At 33.7% G+C, this 27,195-nt stretch overlaps 3 protein-coding genes across 5 annotated transcripts; 2 read left to right on the forward strand and 1 right to left on the reverse strand.

Annotated features, from left to right (window-relative positions):
* Positions 1–1,097: 1,097 nt before the first annotated feature.
* LOC118053355 (kinesin-like protein KIN-5B) lies at positions 1,098–7,785 on the reverse strand. The gene is made up of 23 exons (XM_035064574.2): positions 7,332–7,785; positions 7,115–7,244; positions 6,857–7,012; positions 6,437–6,774; positions 6,197–6,335; positions 5,515–5,612; positions 5,278–5,434; positions 5,121–5,190; positions 4,951–5,027; positions 4,674–4,727; positions 4,503–4,583; positions 4,300–4,411; positions 4,134–4,220; positions 3,811–3,986; positions 3,559–3,720; positions 3,363–3,470; positions 3,096–3,254; positions 2,890–2,973; positions 2,612–2,817; positions 2,218–2,319; positions 2,021–2,130; positions 1,782–1,933; positions 1,098–1,525 (listed from the first exon to the last, which is right to left on the reverse strand). The coding sequence occupies exons 1-23, from the start codon at positions 7,508–7,510 to the stop codon at positions 1,310–1,312; spliced, it is 3,153 nt and encodes a 1,050-aa protein (XP_034920465.1). The 5' UTR covers positions 7,511–7,785; the 3' UTR covers positions 1,098–1,309.
* A 5,487-nt stretch (positions 7,786–13,272) lies between these two features.
* Positions 13,273–15,377, forward strand: LOC118053356 (protein ABSCISIC ACID-INSENSITIVE 5). Its single transcript, XM_035064575.1, has 4 exons — positions 13,273–14,253; positions 14,854–14,925; positions 15,014–15,043; positions 15,282–15,377. The coding sequence occupies exons 1-4, from the start codon at positions 13,273–13,275 to the stop codon at positions 15,375–15,377; spliced, it is 1,179 nt and encodes a 392-aa protein (XP_034920466.1).
* Positions 15,378–19,134: 3,757 nt separating this feature from the next.
* On the forward strand, positions 19,135–26,958 carry LOC118053357 (cell division protein FtsZ homolog 2-2, chloroplastic). Of its 3 annotated transcripts, none has more exons than XM_035064579.2 (8): positions 19,135–19,293; positions 19,471–20,156; positions 20,958–21,257; positions 22,467–22,557; positions 24,473–24,597; positions 25,798–25,890; positions 26,343–26,408; positions 26,495–26,958. In XM_035064579.2, exons 2-8 carry the CDS (start codon positions 19,536–19,538, stop codon positions 26,522–26,524), a joined length of 1,326 nt encoding a protein of 441 aa, XP_034920470.1. In that variant the 5' UTR covers positions 19,135–19,293; positions 19,471–19,535; the 3' UTR covers positions 26,525–26,958. The 3 variants fall into 3 exon arrangements, with proteins under 3 accessions (XP_034920470.1, XP_034920467.1, XP_034920468.1); XM_035064576.2 differs by having other exon boundaries at positions 26,512–26,958; XM_035064577.2 differs by having other exon boundaries at positions 19,136–19,293; positions 19,530–20,156; positions 26,512–26,958.
* The last annotated feature ends 237 nt before the right edge of the window (positions 26,959–27,195 follow it).

Genomic DNA, 27,195 nt, shown 5'->3' on the forward strand with positions numbered 1-27,195 from the left:
GCTTCGGCTTTTGTTTGTAGATGTTTTTAGTTTAAAAATGAATTAAATTGAAATTTTTGAATGATTTTAGCATGTTAATATAAAAAAATCTAAAAAAAAATTATTTTAAAAAACATATTGCATCAATTAAAAAAAATGAGTCTATCGTGAATTTCATAACTGATTTTACCTTTAATTGAATTTAAAAGTCATTGCACCCATATTTTTGTATGTTTTTTTCTTGAACATCCTAACCTTCTTTCATTTATATGATTTAGCAAAGGGCAATCTCTAATTAAGATGGTTCTATTTTGATAATTTTGTTAATTACTTATAAATAAGCAAATCATTTTCCGTAAATATATATATATATATATATATATATATATATATATATTATATGGTGATCTTATCTAAATAAACATAATGCAAATGGGAATGCTTCTTCTCCTCCACATTAGGGGCAATCATTCATTCTGACATTTTCCATTGTATTGCTGCTCTGAGTTCATCTAAATTTCCTATCTTGGCAAAGCCTGATGAACTGAAAAGGCAAAAGCACAATGGAACAAGGCTAGTACAAAATACTCTGTTACCCTGGGCACCGGCATTTCCACCCATTTTGTTGTTACAGCGCATAAAGCTGCTGCTGGTATGTGCAGAAGGGTTTATAGTTGTTTTTTAAAATATTTTTTATTTGAAAAATATATTAAAAAAAATATTTTTTTATTTTTTAAAAAATTATTTTTGATATTACATTAAAATAATTTAAAAATATTAATTTAAAGTAAAAAAATAAAAAAAATAAAAATTTTTTTAAAAAATATTTTTAAAACATAAAAATAATTAAATAGATTGTTCTGCTTCATAGTAGGAAGTTGCTCGTTTGAAGACGGTTCTGCAGACAGTGAAGGAGCAGCTTTTCCAAATTGTCTTGTCCTAAAATGTCTCTAAAGACAGATTGAATAATACAAGGTAGGCAACAGATGGATGGAAACCTGAATTTTTACCTTCAATTTTATTTGTGAATTGTTTACGTTGAATTATTAATTACCAATATTAATATTTTTTCACAAGTTAAATACTAAATATTAATTACAGCATTGGCAACATCTATATGGAACCATACTCCCTAAAGTTTATTTATTTATTAAATCATCATAAGAGAGAGCGAAGCAAGCAAGAAAGAAATTGGAATTGTTGACAAGAAAAACATTTAGCAAAGTGCGTTTCCTCACGCGCTCATCAGTTGATGAGCGTTTCCGTGAGATACAAGCAATGGCAATAGCATCTTGCGTGCCTTCTACCATCCTATCCTAATTATTGACTTTCAGTTGACATTAGTGAAAGGAGCTCTATTAAATGACGCCGCATGATGTTTTGGGATCTTGCTCTCCGCAGGGCTCCACTTTGCTCTCTTCTCTGAATTCCCGTGCTCCTTTGGACTTTCCAAGGCCACTACTGTTCTCCTTTCCTCAATGGATGCCAAGCTAGGTATTGCTGCTATAACTCGTCTTTTAGGTGTTGTCCCGGAATTCTGATCAACCTGCGTTGTTCACAACAAGACCCAGTTCTCCGTTTACAAGTTCAAGTTCTCCAACAATGTCTACTAGTAAATTTAAATTCTGCTAAACAGAAGAATAAAAAAGTGGCCTGACAAAACTCTAGTAATAATACATAACTAAACTCCGAGAGATTTTTTTTTTTTTTTTTTCAAGGAAAAGGTTAGGTAATCAAGCCGTTCTAAAACGTGATTTCTTTTAAAAAAAAATTAATTAGCACTCAACAACAAAGAAGTATACCAGATAATCTTTCGTGAGGCACTTCTCGGCCTTGCTTCTAATGTTTGATATCCGATCACCATGGTTTTCTTGTGTTGACTTGAGCTGACCCAGGCACAAGGAAGTAATGGAGTCTATTTCCTTCTTACTTTCTTGATCCCGCATCATGGAATCTGTGAAGTAAAAATGAACGATTGAGACACCAAGAGCAAATACCGTTTAGAAGAAGTGACTGGATAATACATAGATTATAAAATTACCATCAACTGCAGCCATCACATCCCCAATTCTGGCATCAAAATCTGCTTTCATAGCAGAGGATGCAGATAAAAATTCTTGATGTGCAACATGATTTTTACTTACTCTATCCCTGCAGTAGTAAATTTTCAGTTGTGGTTAAAATTCCTAAAGTTGGAAAAAAGAAAGAATGAATACAAAAGATCAGGGAACAACTTACCTCACAGCAGATTCTATCTCGAGAACAGTTCTCTCTTTGGAATTGTTCAAGTATGAATGAGCATTTTCCCACTGTTTCTTAGAATCGTTTGCCTTTTCTGAACTGCATTACATGAAAATATCCAACGTTATTTGAGAAAATTATTCAATGATTTTTTTTTAATTATGTATTATTTTCATTACATCTCCTTCAATGCCAGGGTTGGACATTTTGTGATAATTGCTATGATCAAAACACCTTTTTCTGATATACGCTAATGTGACCCATAATTTATTCCCTTCATCCCCCCTAATGTTGTTCCAATAGAAAACCACTCTTCAATTTGTTGAACGAGTGTACTCACAGAACTTTCTTTCAGATAGGATTGAAAAAAAAAAAAATAAATAAAGCATACCATTCTTGGAGGAGATTTTCCATGACAGCCTTTGATTCAGCTACCGAGAATGTGTCTTCCATAAAATGTCTTTCCAATTTTTCTACATATTTACTCAACCCCTCCTTAGCATTAGATGAAGCTTTCTGCATGTTGGATAATTCCCACTGCAATATCTTATTTTCTCGTACCCTTGTGTCATAGATGTCGCTTGATACCTCTGACACCTAAACACAGAATTATAAAACATCAAGCATGCTTCCACCAAATGGTTTGAAATTAAGGATTGAATAACTCACCATAGCTGTTTTCTTAGAAGTCAATGATGCTAATATTACTGCTATATTTTCCAAAGCTTCCTTTTCTTCTCTTGCAGCCTTCTCCTGTTCAGAAGATGTGGAAATTCATCATCTTGTAATGTCTCCTCATACCATCGACATTAATGTTTTACTCTTTTTTTCTTCTTGAGAAAAAGTAACGTGCACTGTAATCTAGTATAACTTACTTTAAATATCGTCTCAAAATTAGATAGTTGGTCTGATTGTTTGATTTGGCTTTCTTCAAGAAATGCCTTGATCTCAGAAGCCCGAAGATGGAGATCATTGTAGAAGTCCACTGTCGCCTTTGAAACTGCTTGAGCAGAAGCAAAACTACGCTGTAATCCCTGTTATTTTACACAGGTTCAGGAAATTTTGATACATATGCAAGGAATATCATCAATAGCAGAAAGTAGACGATGAAGGGCATCAGAAAACAAACAATTATGCATTACCTTCTCTTGTTGTTGAGTGGAGAGAGCCAGTAGCTGTGTTTGGTCAGCAAGAGAACTATGGATCTCCTCAATAACCTCCTTGGCCTCGTACAACATGGTGGCAAGAAACTGTAAGGGTATTTAGGATATGGTCATTTTGAATCCAAGACTACCATAACATATCTTAGAAAAGAATTCTTTTACTATGACTGCATACTTGCTCAACAGTTCTCATTTGAGACGAGATTATAGTATTTATCTGTTGTAAGTCAGAGGAAGCTTTATTTTGCATTGTATTGGCAAGTTCGTTCAAGGCTACTACTCCTGAAGCATGTGTCTCTGTCATTTTCTTTATCCTAGTTTCCAAGACTTCTGTTGCCTGGTATTCATGATGAATGTAAAATTATCAACCAGATAAGACCAGTTAAGTGGAGAATATATATAAACTGAGAACAATGCTCTTGCTCACATCGGTTTTGCTCGCAAGGAATGATTCAACATGTTCTTCCATACATCTTAGATGTTGCCGTTGTTCAGAAACTGACCCCAGGATTGTCTTATGCAGGTCAATTAAACTCTGGTCTAGATGTGAACCAAATGTCAGAACCATGTTTCTATTTTCTACTTCCATCACGTCTTTCTGATCTGTGGAAAGTAAGAACACTTTTACTCGTGGCGAAATAGACACAAAAGCTTGTCCAGGCAGTCCACAAACAAAAGACTAAAGTCGAAAGAGCACACAATGTGAAAGTGACTTCAGGGGATAACCAGAAAGAAATAGAGTTCTCATACCTAATCTGCCAAATAATGAAGTTATATCCTCTGATGCAGTTTGCAAACCGACGCACAGCTCCTTTGCATGCTCAATTAAAGAATGTTCTGTTTATGCAGTGATGTTATACATGGATGGAAAAAAAAAAACGCTTGGTTTCTGCAAATGATCAATCAATTTACTTACCTGAGGATAGTAGCTTCGAGATGATGATCTCTTTTTCCTTTAGAGTTGAAATGGTTACCCTAAGGTTCTCCTCAAGATCCAACCTTTCATTGTCACTTTTCTCCAACTTCATCTAAAGGAACAAAATGGTGGCAATTAGAATGATGTCCAGAAGAAACACAGAGAGAAGAAAAGAACTACACACATATGGAGAACATAATTACCTTACAATCCATTAGCTCCCTTTCTAAATCAATTTTCTTTTCCTTCTCAGTGAGATAAAGCTCGTTATATCTATCAGCTTGCTGCATTAAGGGGAAGTAAATTAAGGGCACCTAAATATTAGAGGGAAAAAGAACCACAGAGAAAAGATAGAGACAGCCAGCAAGTTATACATTCTCTCTGAGAGTGAGCTCATTCTCCAATTGCTCTATCTTCTCAATCCTCAACTGCAAGGTATTGAAAAGTGATTCAGTCATAATTTGCTAAGCAGAGATGAGAATCAATAATGACAGGTTTCAGGTTTCATAAAATGAATCAGAAGCTCACTGATGATGCACACAATTTCAGAGATTTGGTTGCCCATGTCATGAGTTTCATTTAATAAGGAAACTACTAAAGATAGTGATTCACATGAGAGAACTTAAATATGAGTTTCAATTAAAAATCCACCTTCTTTTCAGCTTCCTCTTGGGCAAATTTCTCATGCGGAACATAAACCCCATGCTTTTCCCTTGCTGCGCGAACGTCTGCATTAACGTGGCCGTGCCATAATATAAGAATTCAAATCCAAGTTTTACTATTATGATAAATGGACTAAGAATGAGTGTGTGTCATCAGACCTTCTTTCAGCTTTTCAATTTCTAAGTAGAGATCCTTGAGCAATACAGCCTTGGATACTCTTTGGTTTGCCTGCAAGATAAACTTTTATGATTCAGAAAGGGAAAGTAATAAATCAAACTACCATTTCAAAGTGGCAAAAGAAATAGCTAGACAAACCTCTGGTTTGTTTTTTATGCTTTTAGCCCGATATGCATAATCTAGTGTGCTTAGAGTTTCTTCCAGAGCATGAGCAGAAGGTGAAATTGTAGCAACAATGCATGTTTTTGTCCTTCCTCCCAACGAATCTCTTAATAGCCTCGTCAGCTTACTATCCCTGGAAGAAAAATGCAGAAACTCATTAAGGAAATGTGAACGATAGCAGAGAGAGATAAGATATTGGGATGAATCATGAACCTATAAGGTATGTGGGGTGAATGTTCCACAAGTGCATTTATAACACGACCCAGGGTTAATAAGCTCTTGTTAATCTCCCCTGCTTCTCTTGCACGACCCTGCAATTTCGAATGCAAATCAAATTTCAAAACTGTTCCAAAACTAATTTAAGATCCAATAGCCTGTTAGTGATCTGAAATTTTTCTTGCAGCTTATTAATGAAAGTGAAAATTAAAATGTTCAGGAGCCATGTAAGAATCTAAAAAACAAAAGAAATAGTAAGTATATTAAAGGCTGGAATTCATCCAAAACCTAGTTCCGTCATCGATTGTTCTTCTAACAAATGTTTTAAAATATCAATTAAAAACCTCCATGTGGCAATCCAACTTGACAAAGATCAAAGACCAGAATCGGCCATAGTTATGCTAAGAATTAAATAGACCGTCCTATTACTATTCCTGTTCAGAACCAACTGCATGCAACACATTCAATAATTTACATATTATATTCCGAAAAACTCAAAACCATTGTAAAAACAAAACTTTCACAGCTGACAGTAGCAAATGATTCCGAACAGTGACTATATTATTAGCAAGACGTGTTTAAAGGTCCAAACTTTCATTGAAATCATGATTTGGGCAAGCTACTGAATCGGCAGTCAAAATAGATTCAAGAGACTAACAGCTAGTATTTCTTTCCATACCTCTCTTGCACCTGAACGAGAAATATTCTCTGATCCTGCCAAATCAACAAGATTAAGCTTGCCACATTTAATAAGTTCCTCCTCTCCAACAGCTGCTTCTTTCACATGGATGGTGATGGAAAAGACAGAATGGGAGCGACTGTAAGAGTAACGAAATGAATTTAGTAAAGTGTCTTTTCTAACTAGATTCAATTACATTAGCAAAAACAGTAACAATAACCCAAGAACAGAAAAATTAACCTGCTTCGCTTGTTTAACAATGTATCTGCTGTACGCCTTTTGGCTGCTCCTCGTTCCAAGAGAGTGTAAATTTCGTTGGCACTATAGACAGCTTCTTCTTCAAGACCTCTTACAAACACACAACCCTTCCCATCCTCCATCAAAGAAATGGGTTTCTTTTGCCTATCTTCTAAATTTCTTGAAGGATCTTCTTGAGCTAGTAAATCAGTTATGTCTTCATTGTACAGCTCCAAAAATGTCACTTTGATGCTATAGTCGGCATTTTGGGCCTCCAGTGTATCAAAGATTTGGCGAACTGCTCGTGGAATAACTCCAGCCTCAGCTGGCAAATCCCCACCCTACAATTGCTTATAATGAAAATGAAAATATACTTAATTAAAAGAAACCAAATATTAACAGCATGGTCGATTCTTCCATTACCTTATTTCTCTTTCCACCCTCCATTGTAAACGTCTTTCCAGTACCCGTCTGCCCATACGCGAATACTGTGCAGTTGAAACCCTCAAGAACTTCTTCAACAATCGGTGCAATGGCCTGATCATATATCGATCTCTGCTGTGCTTTAGGCCCAAAAACCTGCATGGCCAGCGTTTAAAACATAGAATACTAAAAGTTTCGAAAGAAAATCGCAGTTTTCAGATACGGAGGATCAAAGTGACATGTGATTATTATTGTTACCTTGTCAAAGGTGAAAACTCTATCTACTTGTTTGTTAGCTATACTATGCAAGACAGTGACTTCTCTTTTATGCTCGTTACATGCTATCACCTTGGAGACATTCGTTCTTTGCTCTTCATCACTTAAGGGTCTGAAAAAGAGAATTCTCAATCAAATGGGATTTCTTGCATTGTTTTGATCAAATATTGAACTAATAATTTGCTCTCAAAAAACCCACCTGCATCTTAGTACGACTTGCACGTTCACCTCTTTGTCTTTGTCCTGACGAGCAGAATTCCAGTCGTGGCCTTTCGATTCATGGCGGCGCCTCTCCGGCCGCGGCGTGAGGAAGGGAGCTGGAGATGGCATTAAGCCTAACCCTACCTTTCTAGATTGATCAGGAGTCAGCGACATCATATCTCTTCTTTCTTTACAACTGTAAGCAAAATAAAAGAATGGAAAGAGCTTTATGATTGTAATTTCTTTACGATCTCTTTTCGATCAAGGATTTTTTTAAAAAAAATTGAATCAGGGATTTTTTTGAGGGTTCTTATATCTGTGTTTTCAAATGAGAAACGGCTAGTCCACTTTTTGGTTTTGCTGCGTGGAAAGTTAGGAGGTAGCCGTTCGAGTTCGAGTTTTTCAAAAAGTAGGTGGGGCCTTGTTAAAAATTCAAATCAGGAGCTTCACCCATTGCTGATGGCTTTCTGTCCGACTCCGGTAGATTTTGAGGCTCCAATTATTTAAGTGTACTTCATAAGATTTTCTAATCAAGTGTTTCTTCTTTAATTTACATTTAATTTTTTTTGGCTTCAATATCTTTTCAATCTGGATGGAATGAAACTTTCCCAGTTTAAAAAAAAATCTTTTTTTTTTTTTTATCAAATACGTGTGCTTCTATTAAAATTAGTTTTCATTTTCAACATTATATTCATTTGGTACAATTCTGTTAAAAGTAGTTGGTTAATTGTTGATTGTCATTTAAGTGTTTTCACATAATAATTTAGGGCTTGAAAATGTGATTGTGATTGTTTTTTTAAAATATTTTTATATTGAAATATATCAAAATGATACTTTTTTTATTTTTAAAAAAATATTTTAAGATCGGCGCATCAAAACATAAAAAAAATTTAGTAAAAAATAAATTTTAATTTTTAAAAAACACTAACTAGCCCGCATTTTCAAATGCTTTCTTAGAATATGAAAAAAAATTTTATTTTGAACATTTAAGTTGTTAATAATTTTATTATTTGCTTTTTAAAGTGTTTTTCATGCTAAAATGCATCGAAATGATATTTTTTTTTTAAATTATTTTAAGATCAACGCATCAAAACGATTCAAAACATCAAAAACAATTAATTTTTAGCTAAAAAAAAGAAATTTGAATTTTTTAAAAATGAGGGTTAACTCGCGTTTTCAAACGCTATCGTAGAATATGACAAAATTTTCATTTTGAATATTTAAGTTGTTAATAATTTTATATCTAATACTAATTTTATTATTTGCCAAAAATTGTATTTAACAGATAAAATTTTACAACTGACGATGTTTCAAAATCCAATATGCTCGGGAATGAGATTATTTGATATTTGGTTAGGAGTTAATCAAATGTTCATGTCAATATTTTATTTTTTTAGTCTAAGAAGTGCAAAATCGATGGTAAATATCTTGGTACCTACAGAAGAGTCTATATCGATGTGATTTAGAGACTCTTTGATAATAAAGTCATTAACTTTAGATGATAATAATAATAATAAATAAATAAATAAAAAGCTTTAAATTCCATGAATAAAAGTGTTTGTTCTTATTTTGTGCGGTTAATGATCTAATGATTTAGATATATAAGAGAGGATAATATAAAAAAAATAAACTTTTTATATAGGTGGTTCAAGGACTATTTATACTCTATGAACCTTGTCGCTTTAATGAAGTGAAGAGACTAAATATTTATTTTCGCTTGATTTTATTAATGAGAAATAAAAATCTCTTATATTTTATTAAAGAATTACAAATATTAATTATAAATTATTAATAAATGATAAATATCTTTTATACATAATTAATAAACATTAATAAGATGCAAATATAATAGGATCTTGGAACCTTTTATAAAGCTAGAAGTGAAGACGGGTGATTATTCTTAACATAAATAGACCATATTGATAATCTTAAAATAGAATACCATCTTTGTGTTTGCAGTGAATCCCTAGTTTTTTTTTTAAAATTTAATTCAATCTAAAATAAATAGAATTTAGTAGTTAGACCGCCCTTAAGATCACCATCTATCTGTCATTTAATTAATTCTTTTGTTACAAAGTTCTTGAGGATCAAAGCAGACATAAAAGAACCCTGACACGATGGCACCTAAACCACAATAAGGCTTTCGTTATTTGTCGTAAAGAGTAGCAATGATAATTTAACTTGTAGTGATCTAATCGGATCCGATGAGATTTTTTATGATCACTTTACTCAATGGGTAATAAATAAGGATATTATCAACACTGATCCATGACATCAGTGTGTCTATATATAAAATTTGTAACATGGATGAAAACGGTGATGGATAACAAATTTTCGACAAAACTTTTCTTTACTGCTTGTTTTTGTTGCTAATTCCATTAATAATATAAATAATTGATAAATAGTGTTTATTCACCGGTAAAATATATCGCTAGTTTTTTTTTTTGGTGGTGTAAGAAATTTTAAAAATAAGAAAGAACATTAATTAAAAATCAATTAAAAAACCAAAACATAAAAAAAAAACAAAAATTGTTGAGCTAGAAGGCCAAGCTCTTGTGCTTCTATTTCTCCCTCAGTCTCTAAAAGGTGGGTGTGTGGTACGACTTTTTGTGCTAAAATATTATTTTCCCATTTAAAAAAAAAAAAAAAAAAAAAACTAAGCGGATGAAATGACATCCAATTGGGAAACAGTGTTTCATCCATTATTGTTTTTTCTGGTCCCCTTTGGTGACACAAAATTGAAGTTCAAGTTTTGAATTTTTAACTTATTTTTATTTTAAAACACCCAATTATAAAAATTTAAATAAACTCATTTCTAACTCAAAACACATATTTCTAACCCTAAAATATCCTTTAATTGTTATTAAAACTGAAAATTCAAATTAAATTTTTTAAAAAATACATGCTCTGATCTACTTTTTATTGGCATATTCAAAGGACAACACCATTTTCATTTAACTTTTCTCTTCAAAATGAATCCATTGATATAGAAACTGACCTTTATGGTTAAAGTATGTTCAGCTGAACTCTTTTTTTTTTTTTCTCTTTTCCAATGACTTTCTCTCCTCTATTTCAACACTTGTGGATTAAAATATAAAACTCAAAACAACTTGGTCAAATATGCAAAAACAATTGAGGGACCAAAGCAAAGTTCTTCATGTCTTTTGAAGAGTGCAATTGAAAAAAGGCTTTGTTTTTTTTATTATGTTAATTTTTCATTGTTGTTTTAACTTCTTCTTTTTTTTTTTAACAACAATCTCAAATTATATTTTGTAAAATCAATCATTTATTTTATGTTGAAATATTTTTTGACATCTTACATTCACAAAAGCATGTAAATCAAAACAAATCCTAAAAAAATAAAACATGACAACATAACTTACGAGGACCAAATTAAAAACAAAAAAAGTTTATTGAACAAAGTGAAAAAAGCTAAAACTTTCAGGGACCAAGAAAGGAATAGATGCCAGATAAATAGATAAATGGTGTTATGAATAGTGCAATGTAAAATAATAATCGGTAGAAACACGGTAAAACACTAAACTCTTTAAACTCATTTAGTTTTTTTTATTAATAATTAATTAATATATATTAATGTTAATGTCAATAAATATTTATTATTAACAACAATACAATACTTACCTACGGATTGTAAACCTCTTTGGTTATATTTTAACAATGAATTGCCTAACGAAGCCGAGTTGGCCTAACAATAACTATGTTTTTCAAGTTATTTTTATTAATGCGGTACATTATAATAAAAGTGTTGTTTGTTTTTATTGTAAATTAAAAAATTAAATATAGTCTTATTTTGGTATTATAGTAATTTTTATAATTATATTTTTTTTAAAAAAATAAAAATTTTAAAAAATATTTTTAGTTGTGATTTTTTAAAAAATATATATGCTTTAAAAAACATAGTACTAGTGATTGCTCTTTAAAATGTTTTTTAAACTAGAAATAATAATTTTTTTTAAAAAATAAAAATATATAAAAAATAATTTGAAGAGAAGTAAAAAATAAAAAAAAATAATTCCTTTTCAATTATACGATAGTTAGTTTTTCTACGTGGTTGGGAAAAAAAACACATAATTTATCACAATACCAACCTATCTTGGAATCTGCATGCAACCATCTGTCCGGGCGAATCCCCGGGGATTATTGACGTGCTGGCCAGTGGGCCCAGGTCACATTGGGAATAAAAAAAATACAAAAGCTTGCATGTATGTATATCGAAGTACTTAAACAGCGAGATACGTGTAGAAACAGTGATAAGGACAGCAATCGCAACGAGCACTGAGAAGCCACGTGTGAGATACGTGTCAAGAGAATAATGTGTGTGCAAAAGAGCACGTGGACTGGGACGGGCCTAGCTCCCAGGTCTCATAAATCATATAAATGCCCTTCTTTTTTTACTTGTAGTGATACATAGAAACATTCGGGTCCCACTTTCCCCTCCAGCAGGCTAGCGCCAGCGTTAGGGAAAGGTTAGAATCGAACCAGCTTAGTCTATCTTGCCTTCCCTTGAGCCTGATGGCTGTGCAAGTTTTCTCAATGCTGACTTCAGTAAAACAGTGAAGATCTACGGCTGGTGTTTAAGAAGGAGAAATCCTCTACTCTTCTAACACTCTCAGTAAGGTGAACATCAACACTATATATTCTCTTGCCATCTCCTTTAATTGTTTTGCATTTCTTGTAACATATATATATATATATATTTTTATATATAGTGCTTTGCAGTGTAGTGTCAATTCGTTTGCGGGGGGTAAATAGGTTTTAATATTTAAGGAATTAACTCAGTATCGGCGTATATATAATGTACTACTGCTAATATTATACTCATTTGACCAGGGCTAGAATGTGATTTGACTCGGGTTAGTAGGTTTACTATATGTTAATTTATATGTTAATTGTTATGATGTTATTTTAAGATTTTTTTAAAAAATTAAATCAAGTTTTAATTTCGGTCAACTCTTACTAGTTTATTTTAAAATTTTATCCAACCTAGGCTAAATTCTAGGCCAACAAATTAAATGACAACTCAAATTACTGGATAGCTAGTTAGTTAGACTGGGTGATCTCGTTTTCTTAATTATGATCATTGTCCGTCACTTTTGGTGCTCTATTCATGTATAGTATGCTTAGAATTGTAAATTGCTCAATCCATCTTGTTATTTTATATTATGACTAAAAAGAATTAAATTATTTTTAAAACCAAATTCCAATTTTAACTAGTCTGATTTTAGACCAGCTCTTACTGATTCAAGCTAAATTCTGAATTAACAAATTATTGAAATGACTGGAATTGACTCGTTGATTAGGCTGTTTAATCTATAAATTAACTTAAATCACCGAATGACTTGTTGGTAAGGTTGGATAATTCATCTTCAGAATTATGATCCATGTACATCACTTTTGGAATTGGAAATCGCTCAATCCATTTTATATCATGACTTGGAATAATTTTAAAAGGTACAATTTATGCACATTTAGACAAAATTTTCGAAATATTGGAATCCGAAGTATGCCTCTTCCAAGAAGGAAAATTAATTGAGTTTCAATTCGATAAATAATAATACTTGTTTTTATTATCCTGTCCTGTTTTGTTCGTCCCTGTTCAATAATCATCTGTTAAAATCTTACCCCATCGGTAAGGAAGACAAGACTCTATTTTCTGAATTAATGGAGATTAGGAGAGTGGCGCTTCATACAAATGATCTGTAACTTCACCATGTTTCTGTCAGTTCAACTTGCTTTCATGTCCTGTTCTTCTCCATGTCTTCAGAGTATCCCGGTCCCAAAAGGATAATAACCTCAGCATTCACACAGTACTCAAGAGACTGCGCTAACAATCTTTTCTAACTAGTTCATCTTCAATGTTTACAGAAGTTCGCTTCAACTTCAACTCAGAGAGGACACAAAGATTTAAGAAGAAAACGATGGTGGTAACAGAATCTGAGTTAAATTCACAAGGTGAGGTCGACTCTCCATTACAACCGGACCAACAACAAACCAAGAACCATGCATTCTCGTCTCTTGGCAGACAATCCTCTATTTACTCCCTCACATTAGACGAGTTCCAGCACACTCTTTGTGAGAGTGGCAGGAACTTCGGCTCTATGAACATGGACGAGTTTCTTGCCAGTATCTGGACTGCCGAGGAAAATCAAGCGACGGCCACCTCTGCCAACATGAGCGGTAACAATCAAATCGTCATCGACAACAATGCAGGCCAGGTTTTGAATGATCCATATGGTCATGGAGGCGTATCTCAGCAGCCCAGTTTGCCTAGACAGGAATCACTCTCTTTGCCAGCACCTCTGTGTAGGAAAACAGTGGATGAAGTTTGGTCTGAGATTCATAAAGAGCAGATCAGTGGTACTGAAAATAGAGGTGGCAATGTGCAAAATCCCAAGACTGCCCCTCGTCAGCCAACTTTTGGGGAGATGACCCTAGAGGATTTTCTGATCAAGGCAGGGATTGTGAGGGAACAATGTACTGCGCCATTTCAGCAACAACAACGTGGGTTGTACGAGAGTAACCGCAATAACCGGGCTGCAGCGACAGGTTTCGTGGCTAGACCTATTTTAGGCATGGCTGCGGGGGGTGGTGGTGGTGTTATGCATCAAGGCATAGGAGAGTCATCTGGTAGGAATGGTGGTTATGCTGGGAGAGCAGGGAATGGTGGTGGGTATGGGCAGGATCATGGAGTGGGAATGGTTGCACCACTGAGTCCAATGTCATCAGATGGAATGGTTACTAATTTTGATAATTCAGGAAATCAGTTTGGGATGGAGACAGGGGGGTTAAGTGGACGGAAGAGGATTATTGATGGGCCGGTGGAGAGGGTGGTGGAGAGGAGGCAACGGAGGATGATCAAGAATAGAGAGTCTGCTGCGAGGTCTAGAGCTAGAAAACAGGTACCACTATTTGTTTACAGCTTCTAAATATGTATTTTGATTTTGTTGACTGCTAGTTTATAATGCCATGGGGACTTTTGGATTTTCTTCACGAATGTTTTTATGGAACATGCATTTCTCTTAAAATGAACCAAACCTAGCGCATCTGTGAATCTATATTTGATCTTCAGTTTATACTTACATTAACGAGGCCCAAAAACAAAGTAGCCATTGAAATTGCTTCTTCTTAAATGATGCACGAGTATCTTAGAAATGAGTCAATGCGATAATTATTCTTAACTCATCAATCTCTCAAGTTTTCTTCGCCCTTGATGTTGATTGTTTTGAACAGTAAATCAAATACTCTTGATAGCTAGAAATTAAGAAATTGGTGTTCTTCCAGTTACATTCTAAGGAATAGCTGAAGTGCAGGTTACTTGACAGGTGCATCTGCCTGCCTGCCTGCTAGAAATCCAGGGAGATGATATGGATTTCTTAAGAGCACTTAAATTATCCTGTAATTAATCACAGATATTTGATTAAATGCTTACACTCCAGTCTTCAACATAAACACCATCCCATATATTTGTACGTTTTATAATAATTTTGCCTGTCCCACAGGCCTATACAGTTGAACTAGAAGCTGAACTGAATCAATTAAAAGAGGAGAATAAGCAGCTTAAACATGATCTGGTATGTATTTCGATATTACTCCTCTTAGTATTAATTTGTATGATTATTTCTCAATGATGTTTCTCTTACTGGTCTCATCCGCGAGCAGGCAGAGCTTGAAAGGAAGAGAAAGCAACAGGTATTATGATTACGCATGCCATTTCTGCTATTCCATTTCTAGTTATGATTAACAATTCCTATCAACAATCCTCCCCTTTCCTTTCATTTTTCTTCTTGATTCATGACGTGGTAACCTTGAGGCTGTTCGTCGGTTCTTGATTTTTATTTCCTTTCATTTTTCTTGATTCATGACGTGGTAACCTTGAGGCTGTTCGTCGGTTCTTGATTTTTATCCCCTAAATTAATCTTAAGTGCAGTATTTCGAGGAATCAAGGATGAAAGCGCGCGCGCAGGCCAACAAGACTAAAGAGAAACTGAGGTTGACGAGAAGGAGCTCGAGCTGCCCGCTGTGATGGCAAGTGAAAGTTTAATCTGCGAGTCGGTTTTTCACGAGTATTAATTTGTTTTAGATCCTTTTCTTCTTGTTTGTAATTTCATTCTCTGTGTCGTTTTAAGGTTTTCATATCAGAGGGATGTAATTAACAAGATACAAAACATCGTGCTATGAAGACATTGAGGGCGATCACAAGATCAAGGAAAGGATGTGGCATTGGAGAGAGCAGCTCAGTACTACTAGCATGAAACAAGACAATTTCTTTTTTGAAAAAATATATATTAAACTTTGTTTAGTTTATCACGTGGGAAAAAAATATCAATCATGTAGATATTCCAATACTATATGTTTTACTTTATAATCTTTTGGTTTGCTTATAGCTTTATGTTTTTTTTTTATTATTTAATTTTAAAAGTTTGTTATATATTTTTATTTTGAAGTTATAATTTATCTTCTAAAATTGTAATTGATGCAATTTATTTAAATCTTTTTGAGTTGTTGCATGATACATATTTTATGAACTAAGCTTTTATAAAGTATGTTTACATCCTTGTGTATTTTATACATGTTACTTGCAAACTTATTGGTATAATCATGCGTTTTATCTTTCTTTTTTAAACATAATGTTTTGGCATAAATATACATGTTTAGTTTGAATCATTGTAACCAAAAGTATTTATTTTTATCTTGCATAATTTAAATATTTTTGTTTAGACTGGAAGAGAACTTCGATTCGCCCGGCCAGCCAAGTTGTTTTATTTCAAGTTTTATATTATTTTACTTGCTTGTTGTAGAGCTAAAATATTTATTTATAAGTATTATTGACTATTTTTCTTATATATAATTTAATCATGTTTTTAACTCGAGAAATGGTTTTTCCAACCACTATTGTTTCATGTATATAACATTATTCACGTACATATTTCTATTTACATCTATAAAAAGTTAGTGCGTTAAATAGATACGATCTAGTAAATTATGTTTAAGGAGATTGAGTTTTAAGCAAGATTGTTTGTGATCCTTCTAATATTTTTTAAGAGCTTACTTAGTGAAAGTATTATTCACGTAATACTATTTTTATATACAATATAATTTATAAATGAAATGATGATAATTGAACATATCACAATGAAAAAAATAAGTTTAGCAAAGCAACCCAAGTAAAGAAATAGTCGTTAAAGCTAATATCACTATACTTTTTAGAAATAACATATTGATAAGTTTGAGAGCACCTTAAAGCTTGTAAGGGGAAACAATTTTAACTGTCAATTATATACTTAACAAAATACCCTATAAGAAGTTAGATAAGACACCATGTGAATTATGAAAAGGTAGAATAACTTCCTACAAATACCTCAAATTGTGAGGGTGTCTTGCAAATGTAGCAATATTTGATCCTAAAAAGGTCAAGATAGGACCAAAGACTGTGGATTGTGTGTTTATCAGATATACATACAATAATACTACATATCATTTTCTTGTACACAAATCAATATTGAGGATATTCATCATAATACTATTACGAAATTAAAAAATGTTACTCTTTAAAGATGTGTTTCCATGGAGGGAAACATAAAAAAATCATTCACTTAAGAGAATGATTAATGCTAGCTTAAATAATCATCATCGATCAAAAAATGATAAAGTTGAGCTTAAATAGAGTAAAAGAGAAAAAAAGACCAAAACATTTGGTCTTGATTTTTAACATGCTTGTTAGAAGATGAACCTTAAACCTACTTTGAGGCAATGCCTTGTCCGAAAGCTTCTTATTGGAAGAAAACAATTAATAATAAAATTAAATCTTTTATGAATAATCATTAATGGGAACTAATGAATCTTTCCACCGGAAGTAAAGCTTGTTCCTCTCTTTGTGCACTTGAATTTAACCCCACTACTTAAGATGAAATTAAATATTATAGTGTGCAATAGTGCTTATCATGCATAGAAACCATAAAAAAATCATCATATTGTTCAATTGAAAAAAATTACATAACTTACTTGCTAAAGACATTGATAATTATTTTGTAATGGTAATTGGGTGATAAGTTGTTACTATGGGTGCTGGTTTGATAAGAAGATTCATATATTTTGATGAGAAGATTTGTTATTTTTATGAACCATGGTTTTTTAGTAATTAAAAGAAAAATAATAAAAAACTTGTAAATAATTGAAGTTTTTTTGTTGATTTTTTTCCTACCATTTAAAGTATTATGAACATACAAAGTTTATGATGGTTTTTATAATTTACAAAACAATAAAGGCAAAGTATAAAATATAGTAAATGATAGAATGCTCAAGATAATTTTCACTTATTATTATCAACATAAATAAAACCATAAACTTACTAATACAAAAGTAAAAATAAAAAATGAAAGCATCTAATAAGGATATAGTCTAGTAATTATTATTATCAACAAAAAATTAAAGGGTATGGCTAAATTATTGTAGCCGCGTCACATAAAATACTATTCATTAGAATAGTATTTTGTTTAGTTTTTATTTCAATTTCACTTTTCACCAACCCAATCTTTCATTTAATATTAAATTGTTTTGGGGTTGTGCTTCATATTTTTTTTTTATTGGGTCATATATTGGTCTCATGAAGATTTCAACCTTCTAATAGGGTTTCATAAATTTTTATTGCTTTTATTAATTTATGATAATCTCATGACCCAGATCGTCAATTTAATATGTTAACTCGGGATGAGTTGGGTCATTTTTTTATTCGTTTTCTAATTGTTTTCTTTTGATTTTATCATTTAACATTAAATTAGTTGGAAATTATACTTCATAATCTTTTTCAATTTTCTTTCTATAGGAATATCTTGATCTCATTATCTAGGTCACGAATTTGACAAGTTGATTTGAGTTGCCTCAAATTTTTTTAATTGAATATTTTTTTAATTAGGCTTTATAATTTTTTTCTATTTGCTTTCTATGAGGTTATCTCAATCTCATGATCCAAGTCACGGATTTAGTATTTTAAATCAAGTTGACTTGATTTATTTTTTGAGTTCTTTTTTAGTTGATTTTTTTTTTCAATTTCACCCTCCAACAATTCAATCTTATTCTTTTTTTATTTAGTTTTTTTTCTTTCAATTTCATCATTTAATACTAGGTGGTTTGCGAATTGGCCTTCGTAATTGTTTTTAATATTTTTATATGGAGTTATCTCAATCTCATGAATTTACTACTCTTCGTAATTTTTTTATATTTTTTATGAAGTCATCCCGGTCTCATGACCCAAGTCATAAGTTTAACAAGTTAGCCCGAGTTGACTCGTGTTGTTTTTTTTTTATCATTTAATATTGGATTGATTGAAAATTAGATTTTATGATTTTATTTTATTTTTTACTTTTTATGGTGTTATCTTAATCTCATGATCTAGATAACTAGTTTGGTAAATTAACCCGAGTTGATTTAAATAGATTTTTTTTTATTTTTTTTATTTCATCCTTTAATATTAATTTGATTAAAAATTAACCTTTATAATTTATTTTTATTTATTTTCTATAAAATTATTATAATTTAATCAAAGATTTAATAAATTAACTCAGGAAAATTATATATATCATCATGACAATAATTAAAAAGAAATATAATCCAGTAGTATCAATAATTAAAAAAATATATAATACATTATACAATATATTTAAAATTATATTTAATTGTTTATTATAAAATAAATGAGCTAGAATATTTTCTTACATTAAAAAATAAATTGATCTCAGTGCAGTGTATCAATAATCTAGTTACTACCGACACTCATTACTAACCTGCACTGCAGGCTACAGTCAGAACCAGAAAATTAAAACCCTTGATTGGAATTCTTTTTTATCAGAAAGGAAAAAAAAAAGGAAAACGAACTGACCGCCCGATCTTTTTCGGCTCATGGCCTAATCTAAGCAGACAATGGTTGAAGAGATATCTCCAAGGTTTTTGCTCTCTTTGCTTAACCACCCATATGGGTCGTTTTCATTTAATTTTCTCTGCTGCTGCTTTGCATGTTCTTACGCATTATGTAATTAGTGCTGGGTTCTGCTCTTGTAATTTGTCTTTCAAGTCTGCTTTTATTTATCTTTTGATTGTCTTGTCTGTTTTATGGCGAGCAGGTAGGTATCTACTTTCATTGAATAATTTGGCTCATCGACTTCCTTTCTTTCTGGCATAGAAAAAAATGGCAACTTGTGTTTCACCATACTGTACACTTGGTGATAGTAGACAGCCGATGGGGATGTTAAGTGTTGTTGGAGCGAGAATGAGAGTTTCAACGGGAAATCATTTGGGGACGGGGAGATTTGGGTCTCTGAAAATGACCGAGTCCAAGTCTAAGTCTAATAAGTTACCCCAATGTATTAGTAAAATCCCCCGACAATATCACGACAGCAGCAGCAAGGATCCTTTTCTTAATCTTCATCCCGAAGTATCAATGCTTAGAGTTAGAGGTGAGGAGGGGAACAGCAAAGTAACCACCACCGCCCCTGCAAGGAATGGCTCTAGTCCAAGTAATCACAATGAAGCCAACATAAAAGTCGTTGGTGTTGGAGGTGGAGGCTCCAACGCAGTCAATCGCATGATTGAAAGTTCAATGAAAGGTGTAGAGTTTTGGGTTGTAAACACAGATGTTCAATCCATGAGCATGTCTCCCGTCTTCCCCGAAAATCGTTTGCAAATTGGTCAGGACCTTACTAGAGGTCTTGGAGCTGGTGGTAATCCAGAGATTGGGATGAACGCTGCTAAAGAAAGCAAACAAGCAATAGAAGAGGCAGTTTATGGTGCTGACATGGTCTTTGTCACCGTAAGTTTAATTTCTGTATTCTACAATTTAGTTTTATTGCAAACTATGTTTTTATTGAAAAAGGTGCTTATTACCTATTTCGTTCCCTGCTACTTCTTTTATCTTCAACATTTCGAAGTAATATTGTAACTTAAATTGTTGACTTTTGAGTTTTGAGATGGCATGCATCGAATAGTGTTGAGTTTGTCTTCTAACAACGTTTCTTTTAAGCACCAACTGCAATTGTCCGCTAGTTGGTATTTAAATGACTAGCTCATACTACTGGTTTAAGTCAACACATCTTTGAATGCATATTGTTTGAATTTTTGTTATGCAATGAATGTTGTTCTCATCTTGTATAACTGCTCTCTCTGCAACAGTCTCCCACTATTTTAGCTTCTTCTTCTTTTTTCCTGTGTTATTGTAGCAGATCATAATCTCTAGGTTTTAGCACACTCTCCATTAATCTCACATGCTCACATATCTTCATGCTGTTGTCACTTTAATTTTTAACGTGAATCCAAGTATTGTCTAAAAACTCTAGAATCTATTTGATGCTATTAGTGCGCTATAACATACATAGCTGTGTGGCATGTAATGTACCACTGGATTTGTCTTTGCACTTATACTCTTGCTCTAGAGTGTTATTGGGCTCGTCTAAAATATAAAAATGCTTAGGATAAGGACCAAGCATGCCAGAAGCTGAATACTGTGGTATACTTTGATTTCCTTGCTTTGTTTTCTTACTTGGATAGATATTTGTTACTCTCTTTCTTTTGCTTTCTTGCTTGAAATTTTAACTTGGGATCTTCGTATTTGAAGGCTGGAATGGGCGGAGGAACTGGTACTGGTGGGGCTCCTATAATTTCAGGTGTTGCAAAGTCATTGGGTATATTGACTGTTGGTATTGTCACTACCCCATTTTCTTTTGAGGGACGGAGAAGGGCAGTTCAGGCCCAGGAAGGAATTGCAGCTTTGAGAGACAACGTTGACACACTGATTGTCATTCCAAATGACAGATTATTGACTGCTGTTTCCCAAACTACCCCAGTAACAGAAGCATTTAACCTGGCAGATGATATTCTGCGACAGGGTGTTCGTGGTATCTCTGATATCATTACGGTATTAATGCATACAGCAATTGCTTTGAAAACATGATATTTGATTTTTTTTTCTATTATTATTGTTGTTGTTGTTGTCGACACACAAACACGTCTTGGAACCTTGGTTTGCTGCTTTGTCTGTCATTTTGCGACCCTTGTCATAATAATTGACCTTATTCCTTTTTATTGGAAGGGTCAAAACAATATAAGTTATGCGGGTACTTCATAATGCACTATTATGAAGAAAAAAAATTATGCTTTTTAACGAATCTTCTGCCAGAAACAATCTGCTGTCTTCATTTGGAAAGCTACGGTGCCCTATAAAGTTAAGATTATCATTTGGATAGTGATGCTCAATAAAATTAACAGTAATGACTTGTTACAGATTAGAAGGCCTCATAAGACTGTACCTCCTAATATTTGTGTCCTGTGTCACCAAAATGTAGAATCTTAGTCATCTCATTTGAACTACCGGGTAGCATGGATATGTGGCAGAGATTGTTTGGAGATGAATCGTGTCTTGGGTGATCCCAAGCAGGTCGGCTGTTTGTTATTGGTCTCTTTTGTGGGTTTCATTGGGGAGAAAAACTCTTAATTTAGATGAAAGTTTACTGTTGGTGCAGTCTGTAGGTCTGTTTGAATGGAGAGGAAGGTGAGTATTTTTAGGATTGGTTACTGTTTGAGCCAATCGTTATGGACTTGTGGGAAACTATCAATTGGGTTTAGGATTATCTTCTTGGCTGTTTTCATGAATGTCTTCTGAATATTATTTCCCTGCTGTCAATAGGTTTGTTTTCCTTACTTATTAGTGGTTTCATGCAGCGGGGCTTTTAGCGGCATTTGCTTAGCTGATATTCAAAGGGATTGGAATGCCTTTTGGCTTCTAGCTTTGTTTTTTTGTTTTGCTGTTTCAGATGATGAATTATTCTCCAATTTCCTATTGCACATTTACTTCTTCCAAATATCTTCTTTTCTGTTATTTATCTGGAAAAAAAACCTTCAAAACTGGTGCCTTGGCATGATACATTGACCTCTGGATATGTCTTGATACCATTGAGGTGCAAGAACATAAAAACTGTATGAGCATTCTGTGGGAAGAAAAGATATGTTCAATTCATTGTACATTGGTTAGGTAATCAATATGATGGTCATTCTTCTGAATATCATATTTAGGTTTCAAGGACTATGTCCTTTGTACTCCAACTGGTGTTGGTTTCATGAATTGCAGGTTCCTGGATTGGTGAATGTGGATTTTGCTGATGTGCGAGCTATAATGGCAAATGCAGGCTCCTCGCTAATGGGGATAGGGATTGCAACTGGTAATTGTAGCTGAACATCAGAATGTTTCATTTCTTGCCTTGCCTTGGAAAGAAAATAAACATTGGGCCTTGCACAGAAGCAGGCTTACTCAAAATAAAAGCTAGGATTCTCAAGTCCTAAGGTTACAACCCTAAGTTGTCGAAAGATTTAGAGAAAACTCTCTAGTATTTTATTAAAAGTATGAATAGTCAGATTCTTAATATCCAAACAAACTAGACATCCTTATTTATACTAGTTCTAGAAATAATTTATAAGAAAAGATTTCTAATTAAAACTTGCTTAACTAATAGAATCCATCTAGCATTAGGATTCTGAACTTGTAAAACACTCATTAAACTAAAAGTCCTAATCTAAATAGGAAAACAAAATCCAAATATAAAAGGTAAATAAAGACAATCCCGAGCTTTATTTAAAGGCCTTCTTGATCTTCGATCATCATGAAATTTTAATCCTATAGGAAACAGAGCCTTCAGAATCTTTTGTTCAAATATAGGCTCAATCCAACCGTTGGATTAAAAATTTATGCTTGATTGACCAAACTGCGTCTTGGACTTTTCTTAACCATTAATGAAATAATCAAATAAGCATTATTATGCCATGAATATTGAAGAAATTTCCCCATGTTAGCTATATCCAAGGCATCATCTTATAGAAATTAGAATGAAACTTTAACTTGCATCCATGAATCAGATGGCTAATGTAGATGGAGGAATACCCGCTAGTTCTTTGATGTATGCAGGCAATGTTTTGCCTCAGTAATGCCTTTACAAGAGAGGGGGTAGATTAGTTAGTAATTTGAGAGGAGTGGGCATTCATAGTGGGATGGAATGTATCTGATAGGCTAGAGAATGCATTGCTCTTAAGTAAAATGTGAAGTGTGAGAAGCTACGACATCCTCACAAGAATTCTGGGTTTTGGAAACCAAAGGCAGTTTTGATTGTTTTTTCACTAGTCTTAAGGTCATTTTTGTCCAAGAATTTGTGTCCTCGGTAGATTTCTTGGATTAAAGTTTTAAGCTGCAGTGGATTTTGCTAGCAAGGACAGAATCCAAATTTCTGTATACTCAAGCCAAAAAAAAAAGAGTATCATGGTAATTTTGAGACTTTGTAGGAGGTACAGTTTTAGCTTTGAAGGTATCTTAATCTTCAATTTCAGAATTCATATACCAAGTCAATTTAGCATTGAGCTCAAGTCCCACTGAGAAAGGCCTAGGATTGTTGGCTTGTCTGTAATGAGCCCCACTCTGAGCTTACCAAACCAAATCTTCCAAATCATCCCATTAGTATAGGATTATGTTTCAATTGCAATTCCCCCCTGAGACTTGCAGGTTTTGCCACTTGACCTCCCACACTTTTATTTTTAGCTGTTCACCCTCCTAAAATTTCAAATCCGAGCTCACCTAGGAAATTGGCTAAACAACTGTGAGGTTTTTGGTCATTAACCATCTGAGATTTGGTGAATTTTCTATTGATCCCTGTAGGTTCCGATTTGGGGACATTCTCATATAGTTTTTTTTTTTTTTTTTTTTTAATGCTTAACATAGAAAGAAAGAGCGACTTTTTTATGTTAAAATCCTGATTCCCTTAAATTACATAATTTCTAGATGTGCATTAAAAAGTTTCTAAGGAGATAATATGCATTTGCTTGTACACAGTTAACATTGTTTTCATTTCCTCTTACTTTAAACTTCAGTAATTGATGATGCATGAGAGCAAATGAAATTAGATGGAATCGATCTCTTCTCATGTTGATGTTTTTTAAAGGTAGCAATGTCTGTTTTTAATGATGAATTGATTGCTGAAGATGCCCCCGCAATACCAATGTACTCTTGCTCAGAAAGATGGGAGTCTGGTCAATTCTCAATTCATGGTTCATGCAAAACCAATTGTTTTCAGATTTCTTGTTTCTCTGTAGGGAAAGCAAGGGCAAGAGATGCCGCATTAAATGCAATCCAGTCACCTTTATTAGATATTGGCATAGAGAGGGCAACTGGAATTGTGTGGAACATAACTGGTGGAAGTGATTTAACTTTATTTGAGGTAACTTTCTCCCCCCTCCCTCTCTCTCAGACTATACTAGTAGTGATGGATGACGGATATGAGATTTGTGTCCTATGCGGTGAGCTAGGATTCATTATTTACAGTGGTTGAATGAAGCTTGTTTAAGAAGAAATAAGTGAACAGTAATTAGGTTATGTAGCAGCAATACTTTTAAGCTAGAAAGAAAAGAAAATAGAAGAACAGGACAAAGGAGATAAACCGTAGGCACCAAACCTTCAAGATAACTCTAAAACACAATTCTGTTTCATATTTCTAACCTGCTGAAAATAAAACATAGCATCTTTATTTATAGAGATTAGGACTCCACAAAAGACTAGGAAAGGAACTAAACAGAAATAAACTATGAAAGACTGAAACACCAACTTCCTGAATAAGTCTAGACCTTCAAGTAATTGCAAAAATTAATAAAATACCCTGATTCACGGGAACATACTGAAATTACAATTCTCCTCCCGCTTACAAAATAACCCAAGACTGAAATTCAAACCCTTAAATTAAGAACTTGGTTTTGGTTTTCAAATATCAGATAAATCTTTCCTTAACCATAACTTAAGCGCATCATCAGGTGGACTCAATCAATGTCTATATCTATCTCATGACTCAAACCTTGTATGCATATTCTGACCAAAGCCATGTGATTGCACATTTTCTGTACGAAGTCCATACAATTGCTAGTTGCATGAAATCCAGTCACTATAGGTCATGTAGGAAATTTTGCAGCCAGAAGGAGCTAATCCACATTTTTCTCAGGGACTGCATATTTATCTTGTGTGCAGTGGTTGCTGTAAAAGGAGCATTCTTTGGCCATTGATTTAATTGTTCAAGCCTCAAACAGCAACCACCTTACTCAAATGAAACCTTTTTCCTATATCATCCTAGGGCTGAAACTGTGGATTTTTTTTCTATTGCTCTCACTTTTGCTCTCCTTTGTTTAACAGTGCTTTTTGAATTGAGATTAGAGAATTCAGTAGTTGTGAGGCTCTTTTTGTCATTTGAATCCTGATTTTTTTTATATCCTAAACTGCATTAATAATGCTAGTAGCACTGTACATAATTACACTGCAGAATCCCAACTTGTGTTGAATTTGCTATATATCAATGTTGTGATCGTGCTTTACTGTGATTGATATAATCATCTCCCTCCTCATAATCCTAAAGATTTCCATATGACAACTGCAGGTAAATGCTGCAGCAGAGGTTATTTATGACCTTGTAGATCCTACTGCCAATTTAATTTTTGGAGCAGTGATAGATCCATCACTCAGCGGCCAAGTAAGTCTTTGCTTTAGCAGGACTGGTGTTAGTGTCAAGATCTTTACTGTTGCTGCCATTTGGGTTCGTAATTAAATGGTTCATTTAGAGGTAGGAAATCTTGGTGTGGAGGACAATCTTTTATTTTTTTCAGATTCCCCCATTAATCACTCTCGCTCAGAGAACCATGTGCGCGCGCCTGTCCTAACTGCTATTATTCTGCCCTGCCCCTGTTTTTGGCTCAAGGGCAGGCATTGGTTTCGCATCTGGCTGTCAAGCAAAGTCCACCCCTTAGATTATGAATTTTTGTCTACATCTCAATGGCTCACTTCTTTCATCTTTTTGTTGTTAGCTAAACTGTGACGGAGAAAATCAAAATTTTCCCATTTGTCTTGCACATGCTGACATATAAGAGACCTGAACTCCATGAATCTGAACTCCCTGACCTTAATTTTTAATTTGTTTTAATGAAGGTAAGTATAACTCTAATTGCAACTGGATTCAAGCGTCAAGAAGAAAATGAAGGCAGGCCTTTCCAGGTGTTGCTCTCTCTCTCTCTCTCTCTCTCTCTCTCTCACACACACACACACGTACTCGAACACGTGCATCTCAATAATATGGTTAGTTGCAATCGAAATCCAGGCAAGTCAGCTAGCACCAGGAGAAGTCACGTCTGGAATCAATCGGCGACCTTCCACTTTCACTGAAGGTGGTTCAGTGGAGATTCCTGAGTTTCTCAAGAAGAAGGGTCGCTCTCGCTATCCCAGAGCTTAAATTATATATTCTCGCAAGGCATCTGTAGGTATGGCATAGCGCTCTCGGCGACTTCAACGGTGTGCGCGTACTGCATAGCATCCATATTAACTACTGTTGCAGATTTCTTTGCACTGTATGTATATTCCTATCCTGAACATACTGTTCTTCCTCCTCCAAAAATATTTGAATAAGTTGCAAGAATTCTTCTCGGGCCACAGCTCTCGACTGTCTTGTGCAGAGCTTGTGGCGGAGCTGAAGTTGATGCCTTCGTTAAAATTATCCATTTACTGGGTGAAATAAAATGGCTATAATCGAACAGTAACCCTGACCAAACTACTTCAAGGATCCACGAAAGCAAGGAAAAGCTAGAAATCACGATAATAATCAACCTAGGATTTTTGGGTTTTGTCTGAAGAAGATGATCCAGACCTGAGTTTGTTAGTCATCAAAGATAATGACCATTTAAGTTCAGTTACGGATTGAAATTGCTAATCGAACATACTTGAGAGAAGACAAAAGGCGATGAATGTTTCTTTAGTTTTGAAAGGATGGTTGGCTGAAAAATTGCTG

This window comes from Populus alba, chromosome 6, assembly GCF_005239225.2.
Source record: "Populus alba chromosome 6, ASM523922v2, whole genome shotgun sequence".
NCBI lineage: Eukaryota > Viridiplantae > Streptophyta > Magnoliopsida > Malpighiales > Salicaceae > Populus > Populus alba.